We start from the raw sequence: 15,247 nt of genomic DNA, 5'->3' as shown, positions 1-15,247 counted from the left end.
TTTGGCTACTTTCGTTACTCCGTGTGAGGTTTCCGCTGTAGACATGTAAAATTTCGTTTCTTGACATTTCTGCTGTCGGTGCTACTATGGAATCTATTCCGTAATTTAAAAAATGTCATAATTTAAACGGTTCTTCAAGGGGTCTTTCGTTTTTTTTACCAAACTAATCAACGACCTTCGCCATGGAAGCTTTTGAAGAAGCTTGCCCTCTGCGGTCTGTGAAGATGAACCCCTTGGTGGAACTCTGATCTGGCGATGCTCAGGAAACTATGTAGAAAGAGTTGGAACAGACGACGTTCGGCTCTCTCGGAGGCTTTCAGGTCGGCTCGCAAGGCCTACAGGAAAGCTCTCCGGTCTGCTGAACGATCCGGCTGGAAAAACCTTGGTACAAATGTTTCCAGCTTGAGTGAAGTCAGTCGGTTAAACAAAATCCTTGCGAAATCTAAGGATTTCCGGGTGAACGAGCTTCGTTTGCCAAATGGCGATCTGACTTCCTCTGATGAGGAAGTTTTGGAATGCTTATTCAGCACACACTTCCCTGGATGTGTGGATATTACATCTTCGGATGATCCTGATGTCTTTTCTTGCAGTTATGATTCTTTAGCTTCGGCTCGGAGTATTGTAACTATAGAATCGATTGAGTGGGCTCTTAATAGCTTTGCTCCTTTCAAATCTCCTGGAGCAGATGGGATTTATCCTATTTTGCTTCAGAAGGGATTTGATTATTTCAAACATGTTTTGAAAAAACTACTTGTTTGCAGTTTTGCTACAGGGTATATTCCCAAATCCTGGAGGGATATTACTGTAAAGTTTATTCCGAAAGTGGGTCGTGCGTCGTATGAAGAAGCAAAGAGTTTCAGACTTATCAGTTTGACCTCTTTTCTTCTGAAATGCTTAGAACGCATTGTGGATCATCACATCCGTGATGTTCATCTGGCCAATGTGCCTCTTCATGTGAACCAACATGCCTACCAATCTGGTAAGTCCACTGTGACTCTTTTGCACAAGGTTGTTTACGATATCGAGAAAGCATTCACTCAAAAGCAATCTTGTTTGGGTGTTTTCTTAGATATCGAGGGTGTCTTTGACAATGTGCCTTTCGATGCAATATTGGAAGCCGCACGGAGTCATGGTATATCACCAATGGTTTCCAATTGGATTCATCAAATGCTCAAAAACCGATATATCTTCTCGACATTGCGTCTAGCAGGGATTAGGAAATTGAGTGTTTGTGGATGCCCCCAAGGGAGAGTCTTGTCACCGCTTTTGTGGAATCTCGTAGCAGATACGCTGTTGAGGCAATTCAATAATAGCGGTTTTCCTACGTTAGGTTTTGCCGACGACTATCTAACATTGTTAGTTGGTATGTGCATCAGTATCCTTTTCGACCTGATGCAAAGCGCCCTTCAGGTAGTTGAGGGTTAGTGTCGCCAGTATGGCCTTTCGGTTAATCCGAATAAAACATCTATTCTTTTTTTACGGAGAGGCGAAACCGTAATGGCGTTCGACCTTTGCGTCTCTTTGATTCTGAAATCGATGTGACTGAACAGGTAAAGTACGTTGGAGTCATTCTTGATTCCAAGCTTTCCTGGACACCTCAAATTGAGTTCAGAATCAAGAAAGCTTGTATGGCCTTCGGGCAATGCCGGCGAACCTTTGGTACAACTTGGGGTCTAAAACTCAAGTATATCAAATGGATTTACCCAACTGTTGTTCGTCCAATATTGGCTTATGGATGTCTGGTGTGGTGGCAAAAGGGCGAAGTGAGAACGGTCCAATCAAAATTAGGCCATCTCCAAAGGATGTGCTTAATGGCGATGTCTGGAGTGTTCTCTTCAACTCCCACGGCAGCGCTTGAAGTTCTCCTTGACGTTGCTCCGCTACACATTCATCTCAAACAAGAAGCACTTTCTTGCACTTACCGTCTACGGGTACTCGGTCTACTAGAGGAAACTCCTGTGAACCGCACATCAACACACATCTCGTTGTTTTCTCTTTTGGTGAATTGGGACAAAGTTGTCCTTGCTCCAAGTGATCTTACAATTGCTTGTAATTTTCCATATAGGACATTTTCCACGAAATTCCCTTCCCGGGAAAAGTGGACATCTGGTTATCTGGAAAGAAGTATTTCAGACGGCATCGTATGTTACACTGATGGCTCCCTTCTCGAAGGTCGAGCAGGTGCTGGTGTTTATTCTCGTGAGCTAAGGCTGCATCAGTCTTATTCACTTGGTAGACACTGCACCGTTTTTCAGGCCGAAATCTTTGCTCTCATGTGCGGAGTGCAATCAGCACTTCAGCAGCACGTAATGGGCAAAGTAATATACTTCTGTTCAGATAGCCAGGCTGCTGTTAAAGCACTTGCTTCGGCCAACTCCAGGTCGAAGATAGTTATCGCTTGTCGAACTCAAATCGAGGAGCTGAATTCAGCAAACGCTGTTCACCTTGTATGGGTACCTGCCCATTCTTCCATCGCTGGAAATGAATTGGCTGATGAGTTAGCTCGCACTGGAGCATCACATGACTTCATTGGCTCTGAGCCAGCTATTCCGGTATCCAAGTATTGGGTAAAGCTTCAGATTGACATCTGGGCTGCCACTCAGCACAAACAATACTGGAATAGTTTGGAGTCATGTCGTCAAACCAAATTGTATAGTGCTGAGCCATCTCTACGGGTGGCGAAGTATCTAACTAATCTGTCTAAGCAGAATTGCAGCATGCTGGTCAAAGCATTGACTGGCCACTGCCGACTCAGCTATCACATGGCGAATATTCAGCAAGCTGATTCATTTGCCTGTGATAGCTGTGAATCCGATTATGGAACTTCGTATCATTTGATATGTAACTGTCCAGTTTTCGCGCAACTGCGTTTCCGAGTATTCGGTAAACACTTATTAAGTGAAACTGACTTCAGAAACCTGAATCTTCAGGATATTCTGTTGTTCTTAACCCGCTGTGGTAAAAAGCTATAGGCTCTCTTTCACTTTATGCGTTATTACAGTCCCTTTTCAGGGCGCTGTTTGAACCCATTGTGGTACGCTTGTGCGTTAGTACCCTCTTCCAGGGTATTTTTCCTATTGCCCTACCTGTCCCTATCCCCATCCAAATCCTTTTTCCTTCCTTTTCCCTCAGGTAGATGATGAAATAGGCTGTTATTTTGGCGATGGCACAAATGTCCCAAATGGAGGATAACGTGCCTCTGGAGCCGGCCTTCTGATACCTGATACCTGATAATGTAAATCAATGCAGAAAGTGTATTGGAAAACGCTGAAAGCAGTTTAGAAAAATTCCGGATTTGGCAAAAAAATCTCCACAAATCCTGTAACTTTCAAAATGAAAAATGCTTGTGATAGCGCTGTTGGAAATTCGTACGGCTTTATTTGATAAACGAAAAATATCTACAGGTTCAAAATAAATAACCAACTCGCAATTCTTTAAAAAACACGTGTTGCAGCATCAATTCCACTGGAAGGACTTTACTTAGGAGCTTATCAATCTTGTTATCGTTTCATATCATCTTGAAATAGCTGAAACAAAAGCTGGTTATTCAAAAGTGCTTCATTTTCAGAATTCTGTTTAGAATCTTCTAATCGGTATCCTTTTTTCATTGTACCATAATTTCTTTAAGCATTTAATAAATTCCCTGAGCATTCCAGGTGTTAGCCTGTTTAATTGAAATCTCCGAGGATTTCCGGATTTTTTTGAAGTAGTACCCTGTAAGCATTTTGGAAAGCTGACAAATTAGTTTCTTTGGCGTGTTACAAATTAAATAAATGTACTTTCTCCTCAATTAACACTCGAAACAAATGAACTTTTTTTTTAAATTTTGTTGGCCATTCTAAGGAAAACTTTTTTTTCTGTTGTGTCGCGCCTTAAATGACTTTCATTATTTTTCATTAGATTTGTTCGATATTCTCGTCGAAATTATTGATGGTTTCTCTAAGGACTGTATCGGAAATTAACTATACAGGGTGTTAGATTCCTGAGTGCAAACTTTTAAAAGGATGATAGAGGACCATAAATGGTGAAAAAAATTGTTCTACGCATATGGTCAAATCTCAACCGTTACGTAGTTATTGAACTTCCCATGTTTTTGACTCTCATTGCCTTAACTGGCTTCTACTTGAAAATGGCCAAACTTATCGCAATTTTTTGACCCTAATTCGAAAGATTATTGAATTTTCTATCAAGCGGCATCTTTGAATCGATTGGTTTAGTTGAAAAACTAAGTTTTCTAGAGCAAATTAGCTCAAAATAGTGTTTTTTATTTGTTTTTGTCAATAATCTTTGAAACATGCATAATAAATTAAAAATCTTTCTCTGGCAAAGTTGTGGCTCCTGTTCCACTCTACAATTCGTTCTTTGACATCAAATGTCTATCTCTTATCGTTTTCTTGCTATTGCGATTTAAACATCGCATATCAGGTCAAAAATTTGCAACTGTCAAGGTAAGCACTTTTTTGCGCACTGTGCCGCACATTAAAATCGAAATTGCAACAAAACGATAAGAGTTAGAAGTTTGGTGTCAAAAAACGGATTGTAGAGTTGAACAGGGGCCACAAATTTGCCAAAGAAAGAATTTAAATTTATTACGCATGTTTCAAAGATAATTGACAAAAACAAGTTAAAACACACTATTTTTAGCTATTTTGCTCTAGAAAACTTAGTTATTTAACTAAACCAATCGATTCAAAGATGCCATTTGAAAGAAAATTCAATAATCTTTCGAATAAAGGTAAGAAAATTGCGACAAGTTTGACCATTTTCAAGTTGCAGCCAGTTAAGGCAATGAGAGTCTAAAACATGGGAAGTTCAATAACTACGTAACGGTTGAGATTTGACCATATGCGTAGAACAATTTTTTTCACCATTTATGGTCCTCTATCACCCTTTAAAAAGCTTGCACTCAGGAACCTAACACCCTGTATACGTTCACAATTGTCTAAAAAATAATCTGTTTGAAATAAACATAGCTTTATTTTTGAAGATACTTTAAAAATCTTTTAAATAAAGAATGGCAGTTCTGATTTTCAAAAAAAAATCATTTAACTTGGACTATTATCTCAAAGATTGCACATATGTTTTTAAAATTTTAGACACATCCTAAAAATTTAAAATTGCGAAAACTGTGGGAAAGTATTCAATTTTGTCTCTTATTTTTGCGCAAATATATTCTTTTCCAGATTCCTCATGATATAGGAAAATTATTTTTATCAAAAAAAAAAATTTCTTCCGCAGTTTAGGACAATTCTTAAAAATGAAACTTTTTTTTATGCGTCTTCAAAGAACGATTGCGCAAATAAAAAATACATAAAGTTGAAAATTTGCATTTTTTTTTTCAATTGGGTATGTATTTATATCTATTGAAGAGGTAGTTTTATCAGAGAACGGAATTTTATAACCTTGGGTTACCGGACCCTTACCAACATCGCCTGGGGTTGATAGGCACACTGCAGCGAATGGGGTTGAAGATCCAGGGGTTGTAGTTTATCCAAACATTTGGCAATTCGTATCTTCTTGTATCACACGATATAACACAACATTTAGTCCGACACTTAACACGTTTATTGTCTCTTATATTACACATTTATTACTATTATCAAAGTCACATAGGGGTAGGCGGGGCATTATGGACACCCGGGGCAGAATGGACACCCTCAATATTTTGAAATATGCGAACTTTTTTGAACTTTTAATGAATGGAGAATATAGTCCATTTGTCTAAAACGTAGTTTCAGGAAAGAAACATTCGAAATTAAAATTATACTTGATTTTATACGAAAAAGTTGCGTCCTCCGTTTTTTGTGCATGGAAATTATAATTTTCACACCATCTAAAATAAGGTTTAGTGATTAATTTATTGCAGGCCGATTAAAACCTGATATTTCTAGAACACATGCAAGTAGTTTTGCTGTATGTACATGCTTAACATGTTTATTTTTTCTTCTTTATTATATCAAAAATCAAGTTTGGAAATATCTTCTGCTGCCGGGGCAAAATGGACACTCACCTTTTTGAAAGAAGCGGCAAGGGAAAAATATAACCTAAATCACAAACCAATCAAATTCTTCGATTTCAGTATATTTTCGGTTAAAAGTTCACTATAGTAGACATAGGGTGAAACAAATTGGTCAAAAAACGACAGCAGCGGAAAATAGTTGTTCTAGGCACAGCTGTACATGCCGACAAAAACGAAGCTTTATCCAAAACAGCCTGAAATTAAATTAACTGAACAAAAATGAACTACTTTGGCGTATTATTCATCCATAATAGTTGTTTCGTAATGAAATTACTTTATAGGTGTAAATAATGTACGAAATTCGTAAAAGTCTCATGGTGTCCATTCTGCCCCGTATGCTTGAAGACGGTCATTAAAAACTAACATTTTTCATAACATTTTTTGAAGTGGATAAATAATTTTTCTTCGTGAGCATTCTTATGCAATAGATGCTAAATAGACTTTAAAAGGATACATGTATCAAAAAACTAAACTTTTTTGACATCTTGCTAGGTAAAATTGGCAAAAACCTTAGGGTGTCCATATTGCCCCGCCTACCCCTATATTTACAGGATCTACAAACAGTTATTTACAGCTAACACGTAACGATACAATCCACATTTAAATCCTTATAATAGTCCGTTTCGGCTCTTCTCTAACCGTCCTTTCTTAAGAGCTAGAGCCTACTGAAGCTATCTAGAGTCTAATGTTTTACATTGGGTGACGTTCCTGCGAATGACGTCAATGTTTCCTTTCTCAAGAGGAGAAATATTGTGGTGAGATTCTAATCTATGTAATCCAATGATGTAGCCAGAACAGGTGGGCTCACTCCCACACAGAAGATATTTAAAACAGAGCGTTAAAGTTCGACCAAAAAGTAGGTTTTTTTTGGGATAGACCATATTCTAAATGTTGGAGGTTTTTCTATCCAAAATAAGAATTTTAAAAATCGGTATTGAGTGATATGGTATGTGTACATAACTGCTAGTAATAATCATTATTTTCCAGATTTTTCCCCGTACAATTTTTTATTGCAACACATTATTGAAACGTCAAAAAAAAATTAAAAAAATGCAGTTTGTACAGATTGTTATTTTTTGTGGTACACTCATAGAATCATATTTTCAATAATACTACACATTTTCCAAATTTCTTCAAGCTGTTCTAAACTTAACTATATTGTGAAGATTTCATAGAAAAACCGGAATAAAAAGACCAACCGTGCTTCGAGATAGAGCATTTTGAACGTTTATAGTTAATTTCCGATACAGTCCTTACTGTAGACAGTGGCGATTCCCTAACCTCAAATCTACCTGTTCAACAAATGTAAAATCTTGTATTTACTCAACAAATTGCCATGTAGGGTATTGGTTCCCTTCTTAAACATGTGGCTCCCATTTTCATCCTACGAAAAACAAAGGATTGAAGCGCTGTTTGTTTTGTTTCTTATTTTTGTATTTTTTGTTAGAAGTGAGCACCCATGAAAATAAAAAGAACGGAATCAATCGGTGCCGTAATCGCTTGTTTTCGAATAGGATGAATATGGGAGCGTGAGATTAATGATGGAACACACACCCTACTTTGTAGAAAACGACGAGAACAGCCGTTTCCATCCATTTTCAATTTTATTCAGAACCTGAACTCTTCGCAATTACCAGTTTTGGGGTCGACTTTTGGCCGTACCAAGGAACTATTCAATGGTTAATCCAAATTTCAAATATTCATAAATTTTTCGATAACACGGCAAAACATTACTATGAATCTTAGAAGAAATACTCTGAAGAAGACGGTGTCTCTGTAGGAGTAAAATGTCATCATGACGTTCATGAGTAATCTGAAAGATGACGTTTGGATACAAAGAAACTAATATAAAATATGTAAATGGCATGTGAGAAGTTAGTTAAGGTCCTTAAGGAGTTAAGGTTAGTTAAGGATTTGATAAGTAATTTACTAAACAATTAAAGGAAATTCATTAAGATTCCGCCATGAGTTTATCAGGTATTTTGTAAAATAGACTTTACATGAATCCATAAAGGAACAAATTAGAAGTTTTCCATAAGGCTATTTCACACCAAAGGTCATTTTTTGCAAAAGAAGACCACCTTAGACCTTAGTAAAATATTTTAGGATTGAAATTGTTTTAGGGTATAGATATCACCGTCAGGGTGTCGACTCAATGAATGGAAAAAAAATGTCTAATACTAATTCCAATTTAATATTTAAAGGACTTATGCAAGTGTAAAATCTAGTTATGAATTTTGATTATTGAATTACATCAACGATCAACGATAATTAAATTCTCCTACAGAACATGAATTCATGTTTAGATAACCCAAAAACACCGAATCTGATCACCTTAGGTACTGATGCAATAGTAGTTGGCTCCGGTCCTCCCTGACTGCCCACGGCCTGCTTAGCGTGTAATAATGTCTCACTCAATTAGCAATCGAAATATCGCGCGCGCGTCGTCGGCTACCTAGTAGGTGCCATGAAATAGACGCGATTTTGCATCGCCATCAATTAGCGACCAGATTAGAACTGGCCTGCTGCGATCTGCCCGATCTGCCAGCCGTACGTAATACGCGCGGTAACGAGTGCGTGTAATTGCTCCACTTGATCCGGTCCCCGCGCGCGATCTTTGCCGGTCAGTGTTCTTCTAATTTGCGCGACACATGCGGCAAAACGGTCATCTCAATCGTCTTTTCCACGCACATATCAAATCGTTAGACTAATTCAATAAATAAATCTTCCATTTTTTTTTTCGTTTCTTTCACAGGTCCAAACGAGGCGGCAGACTGATTTTTTTAAACGACAAACAAGCGGCGGAATTTTAAATAGTAACACGTGTCTTATTTTAAGCTGTGATAATCGGTCATTCGAAGAGTGACTACGCGAAGGGGGTGTCGTCTAAATTGATTTGTCATTGTTCTTGGCGTGTATCTAGATAGAAATTCGAGCAGTGAAAGACGATTTCAATGAAGTGGTGAAGCGAAGGAAAAAGCAAAAACGGACGGACGCTCCTACGGGATACATTGAGTTTGAACGTGCAGGATGAAATTCGCGGAACATCTTTCTGCGCACATTACTCCAGAATGGCGGAAGCAGTACATCAATTACGAGGTAAGTCTCCAAAGATTTTCACTAGACTAGATAGTTATTCAATTGTAAACACCGCTTATCAAGGTATCTTCAAACGCGGTGAGCACGTGCTCAGAGCGCGGTTATTACCTTTTCTAGCGAACTCACAGCCTACTTCGGTTGTCCTGTTATCAGTTTTCACGCAAGTTTATGTCCCTTCGGATAGATAGTCTTTCAAAGAGCATGCGGCGATGACAATTCTTCGCGAATCATGCCGACGACCACTCGGCAGCAGCAGCAGCAAAGTAGGCGCCGCCGCCGGAGAGGTCGCTTCGTGATTTGTATTCAAGGTTTATCTGCATGACGCGCACCCACTTCGAAGAGGAGCGCGACACGTGACGCAATAGAGGGGTGGCGCGCGATGTATGGTTTCACCCAGGTCTCCGTCGCCCGACAGACAGTCAGTCAATCGGAATTAAAGTGTGCGACATGACGACCAATTAAAACTAAAACGCCTGACAGGGAACACTAATTTATTTTTATTGCAATGCAATTCCCCTTTGCGGCGGGCGCGCTTAGGGAAATTTGTGGCCAAGTTTCGATGGAGAGCATTGAATACTTTCAGATTGGTGAGACCGTTTCATTTTATTATATGTTTTCTTTTATCAAACTATGCGATGCATCGTGTTTACTTTTATCACGATAAAGATGTTAAAATATGTTAAATTAGTATTCTACGTCTCTGTTCTATACAGGAGCCCAATATCCCCTATTTTCGTTCTGCAAGTGCACTGTCATTCACCAACAACATGGATAAGCGAAATCATCAAAAGATACCTAGACGGAGACTTTGTAAGAGACGTGCGAACCAAAACGGCAGATAAATAAATGATTTTATTAATCTGAGAGAGGGAGATCGTGCGCCGTACAAACAACAACCGTTGTAGACGGTGGTGAAGTGCTAATCTCACGCGATTTTGTGGCACAATGTTGCATTCAGGTGAATTACCTTTGACGTAGTAGGGGTGGTCCGATTCCGATTGTTGTCTCTTCAGAACTTACGTAGAATTGAAATCAGTAAGCTAAAGGACCACCTGTTTTGGGCTTGTCAAAACAGAAATTTACAACATCCAGACGAAATGATTTACGTATGTACGTCTATCAACATCGTCACTAGCTTGTCTCTCTCTTCTAGTGTCGTTTTGGGGTTATAGACTCATAAATCATCGAGACGGGTGCTGGGTGATGGTTGAGAGGAAGCCCCCTGACTAGCGAACGGAAAACACGAGGAAATGTGCCGGCGCTAGTTAGTTAACGAGCTATCAAACATCGCGACATGATGTTCGATTGCTGATTGATTTATATTTCGTAACGTAGGCTATCATTGTCGACAAAGGGGTTATGAATGGATTGTAGACACGCTTGGAAGATGATAGTATGATAGAAATAGTGTATCAACGAAGCATAGTATGATGTTTCAAAGCTAGGTCTAAGCCTTATAAATATTGTGAAAATAGCTCCTTCTGGAGTCCGTAGTAGGCATGACTTCCACTGATGATATGCCTTCGAATTTCACAACTTACATTGTTGCCAGCCATTAGTAAGTATCCTGTGTGATACTGAATCTGGTTTGTTATTCGACTAGCCTTCCAATGAACGCTGGTAGCACATGGTCTGCCAAATACACATCAAGCAATCTAGTAGGCGTGCAAAATGGTCACGCGTCATTACTTCGCGAACGTCAAAGTGTAAACACAAGTAACTTCCTGGGGGCACCCGCTTGTCCACAACAATTCCAAGTTCCAGAGATCCGAGGTAAACGAATTCCTCCACCACCTCGAAGCTATCCCTGTCTATCATGAGATTACTACCTAGACAGGTCCGGTCGAGTTCAGTTCCGCTTACCAGCATTTAGCTTGTTTTTTACGCATTCACCAAAAGTCCGACCTTCGCTAGTTCGCGTTTCAGGCGAATGGACAGCTCTGCCACCGTTCCAAATGTTCTGATGATAACATCCATGTCATCCACAAAGCACACAAATTGACCGAATTTCGTGAAAATTTCACCCCGGTTTGTTGAGTCCGACTCGTCGCATTACGTTGTCCAGAGCAATGTACCAACACCCCCTTCTGCGAGTCAGCTATGTAGTTGCAGACTAAGAATGAACCTACGGATCACCTGTTCCGGTCCATGGTCTAAGTAAGACCATGAGAAACTCATGACAACTGTAGCAAAACCCGTGAAGTCGAAGGTTCCGAATGTCAACCCAGATGGAGGCCTTTGCTTTCGCGAGTAGCCCAAAAAATTAAGCGGATGCGATTGCTTCATGCATTCGCAGGAGCGTGTCCGGCAGCCTACCAGTTAGGAGCTACCAGGCGGCTGTTAACCCCTGAGGTCGGTAGTAAAGCCGGCAAGTCGTACCCCATGCAGCTAGGCGTCCCGGAAACATGGGAAGGGTGGGCCCAAAAAGACTAGACCGTTTCGGACCGAAGGGAACAGGGAGTAGCCACCAGTCATAGGTCTTCATCAACCACAAGTTAGGGCGGGTCAACTCTGGGCCATTGATGAGCTGAAAATAAGAAACGGAGGAGCATTGGGACACCAGGCCTTAGAAACGCAGGGGAGGGCAGGTGCTAAGCGCAATAACGGTGACGTGTTGGTCATCAAGACTGAAGAGTGCTCAGTATATTTGAAAGCTATGCGAAGCAAAGCCAAGCTCGTGGATCTGAGAGCCGACGTACTAGGGAAGTTCAAACTTCAAAAATGTTAAAAACTCAAAGCTCCCATATGTTCATTACAATCCTTGGTGCAAAACTAGAGTCCTGTCAAATTTTCAGCCATTTCGGTGGTGAATTAATGGTGGCCCAAGAACAAAATAGGTTTGTATGGGAATTACTATGGAGAATTTTCAAAAAATGTTCTACACGTTGTAGAGCATCCACACAAGGATAAAGTCATAGGGTGAAAGCCAAATTGAATTCTTTAGATCTCAATGATGAATGTTGCCGAAGACCGCAACTCATTTCGACTCACGAGTCAAAAGTTATTAATCAATATTCATCCATGCATGCTTGAACAGAAGACCACAGCTCGACCGACACGCTTGACACGCAATCATAGTATGCGTGTTAGCTTCTTGCACACCTTGCAGGACATCATGTAAGAAGATGCGCATGCGAGTGAGAATTTGTTTAATATCTTTTTTGCCGATTGTCGAAATAAGTTCTGGTCTTTGGCAACATTCATCATTGAGATCTGAAGAATTCAATTTGGCTTTGACTCTATGACTTTATCCTTGTGTGGATGCTCTACAACGTGGAGAACTTTTTTTGAAAATTCTCCATAGTAATTCCCATACAAACCTATTTTGCTCTTGGGCCACCATTAATTCACCACCGAAATGGCTGAAAATTTGACAGGACTCTAGTTTTGCACCAAGGATTGTAATGAACATATGGGAGCTTTGAGTTTCCAACATGTTTGAAATCTGAACTGCCCTACCGACGTACTCAATATCAAACGTACTCGTACGCGTGAAATGATCCATGAGAGCGCAAGGACGCCGCCTAAAAAAGTGTGACTGCTTCTTGTTTAAGAGCTAATTTACTCAACTAGTCTGTTTGGCAACTTGTTAAGAAGTAACAATAATTTCATTTTGTTCATATAGTAGTCCCATGGCAATCAGCATACGATCATATTTCGTCATGCATCAATACTGGTGGGAACCTTGGGCTCATCATTCGTCATCACGTCATCGCTAATCGAACGAGTACAAGAGAAAACATAGCCTGCTACCTTGAAATTTTCTTGTTTACATACGTCACTGGCCTACCTTATGAAAATTGTATATGTACCGTGATCACGTCCTTGTTGTCATCGTTTTCATCACTAGAAACTGTCGCGGTGTCGGGAATAAGTTCATTTGGCAGATTTCCCAAAACCACTAGTGTTGGAACTTGAATTTTGGTGTTATCGTTGTCTATGAGAAGTGCAAAAGGGAGTTAGTTGATGGGTGTAGAATCGGTATCATTTGCATCCGAGAACCGGTGGCGTAGCTGGTTCGTATGTGCTCGGATGAACCGTTCGTTTCGTCACAGAAAAGCTTGAAACTTGCGCTGACCAACTGGGTAGCATTGTCGGACGCAAGAGTATAAGGGTTGCCATACCTCGCGAAAGTTTCTTGCAGAAGCTCCAGCGCACAATGGTCCAATTTTGAGAAAAGCTGGCAGCAACTCAAGTTTTGAAGATCTATTAAATGGGTCTCAGTATATCGATCATTCATCTACAATATCAGAAGCGTCGACTGTCTTTTAAATAAATTGTAAATCATGATTTTGTATCTTTTTACAGCCCTAAATAGCTGCTGATGGAAAAATTGCTGATTTTTTGATAAAGAACACAACCTAGTTCAACCATTACAAAAGTCTAATAATATAAGTAATTTAATGACTTCCAGAAGTATATTCGTAAGTTCTTGTGTATATTAGACACCTGCAATGGAAAAAGAGATCAAAATAACCCTTTTGGCTTCAAAATTATGATCACATATTATTAGTACGAGGAATTATTATATTTCAACATAAAAGTGTCTTACAAATCGCTCCCAGCTACTCCCCACGCAGATATTCGGTTCAAACACTCGTCTAAGTATGCATAATTGATTAAAGAAAATTGCAGCTGCCAAGAGCTGTCAAAACATTAGCGCCATAATGATAATATTATGTGTATAGCCAAATTGTATGAAAAACAGCCATTTTGTTCGGAATTCGTTCTAAGAAATCGACAAATAATGGAAATGACATTAATATGAAACTGACAGCTCAATAATGTTTCAGTATATTCGCTTAGACTAAAACTAGCAGACTACTATGATTAGGAAGTTTTTGCCACGTATCTTAAAATCTGGACCACTGTGCAGCGTCAATGTGGTAGTGATACTACGAGTCCTGAACACTTCCGGCCATTTTGAGTAGGCATCTACAGCGTCCGAGAGGAACTTTTGACGTCCGAATAGCTTCTTTAGCTTCTTCATGGTGTCTTCTAATCGAAAATCCCGCGGATGTTTTGGCAAGAACGCTACCGTAGAACTGCGTGTTTATTTTCCGCAGAAGCGACCTGACCCTCGATTTGTCATCCAAATGCTTATCGTCCTCCTTGAACACGTCCTCGTACTGAGCGTACCACGAATCGAATAAGATACTGCCGTCTGGATCTATTAGACCTCGTCGATTCCAGTACTGCCGTAATTCTGCAAAGTGACGTAAGCGCCATTCAAAATGTCGATATTTGTTGGTATATTATATGTAATATCTGGAGTAAAAATAACACTGTGGTATGCCTGTTGTATTAGAATGCAAGATCTAGTCGTAATCTATCATCTATGGAAAGAAACTTAGAGGATGAGCAAGAGTTTTATGCAAAATAACCAAAAAATGGGCCAAAACTATCAATGTCGCTTACGTCACTTTGCAGAATTTGGGCAGAGTAAGGACTGTTCATTAAAGAAAGTGGACACCTGTTTTTCAATAGAAAATGTGTATTTTCGAACAAATTCATAATTTTATTTTTTATAAATGACAATCAACATACATGTGGCCAAATTCACGTGAGTTTAAAAATTTACTTTGCTTTTCGGAAGAACGCTCGGACTTTCCTCTTGACACCTCCCATTAGATTCTGCACAACTTTCTCCGTAACTTTTCGTTGTGCCGCAGGCCAAATTTTTCTGAACCAATCAACAGAGCTTGCTTCTCTTCCATCTTTCTTAAGATGCCGCTTTATTATTGTCCAGTGTCTTTCCATAGGACGCTGTTCAGAGAAGTTTTGTGGAATTTGCCATTTTTCGACAAAATCAACTTTTTCCGTATTGAGCATCTCTAATGTAGAAGAAGCGTAATAAGCGGATGCCAGATCCACCTAAAACAAAAGAGGATCCGTATGTTTTCGGTAGATAAGTAGAAGTCGTTTTTTGATGCATTCCTTTCTGTTATTTTCACCGTTGATTGTTCCCGTTGTGAAATACGAAGTTGTGAAATACGAATGATTGTTCCCGTTGTGAATACTCTTTAAGCCACTTGAACAATTGGCTTGCCACACTAAAAACTTTTTCCCAAATTTTTCAGTTCTGATGTACTCTACATCATCCGGCACAACTGTCCCCTGCTTAGCGTT

General features: G+C 39.6%; 2 protein-coding genes across 2 annotated transcripts in view; both read left to right on the top strand.

Annotated features, from left to right (window-relative positions):
- Nucleotides 1–15,247, top strand: part of LOC109405351 (solute carrier family 53 member 1-like) — a 553,430-nt gene that overhangs the window by 28,403 nt on the left and 509,780 nt on the right. The gene's annotated exons all lie outside the window — the stretch shown is intronic.
- LOC115255632 (solute carrier family 53 member 1) overlaps nt 1–15,247 on the top strand; it is a 66,525-nt gene that overhangs the window by 28,431 nt on the left and 22,847 nt on the right. Inside the window, exon 2 of the mRNA XM_029853722.2 lies at nt 8,775–9,118. Within this exon, the coding sequence (XP_029709582.1) occupies nt 9,050–9,118 (69 nt within the window). The 5' untranslated portion in view covers nt 8,775–9,049. The remainder of the gene's footprint in view (nt 1–8,774; nt 9,119–15,247) is intronic.

The sequence above is a fragment of the Aedes albopictus genome, chromosome 1 (assembly GCF_035046485.1).
Source record: "Aedes albopictus strain Foshan chromosome 1, AalbF5, whole genome shotgun sequence".
NCBI lineage: Eukaryota > Metazoa > Arthropoda > Insecta > Diptera > Culicidae > Aedes > Aedes albopictus.
This window is presented reverse-complemented; position numbering and strand designations above follow the sequence as displayed.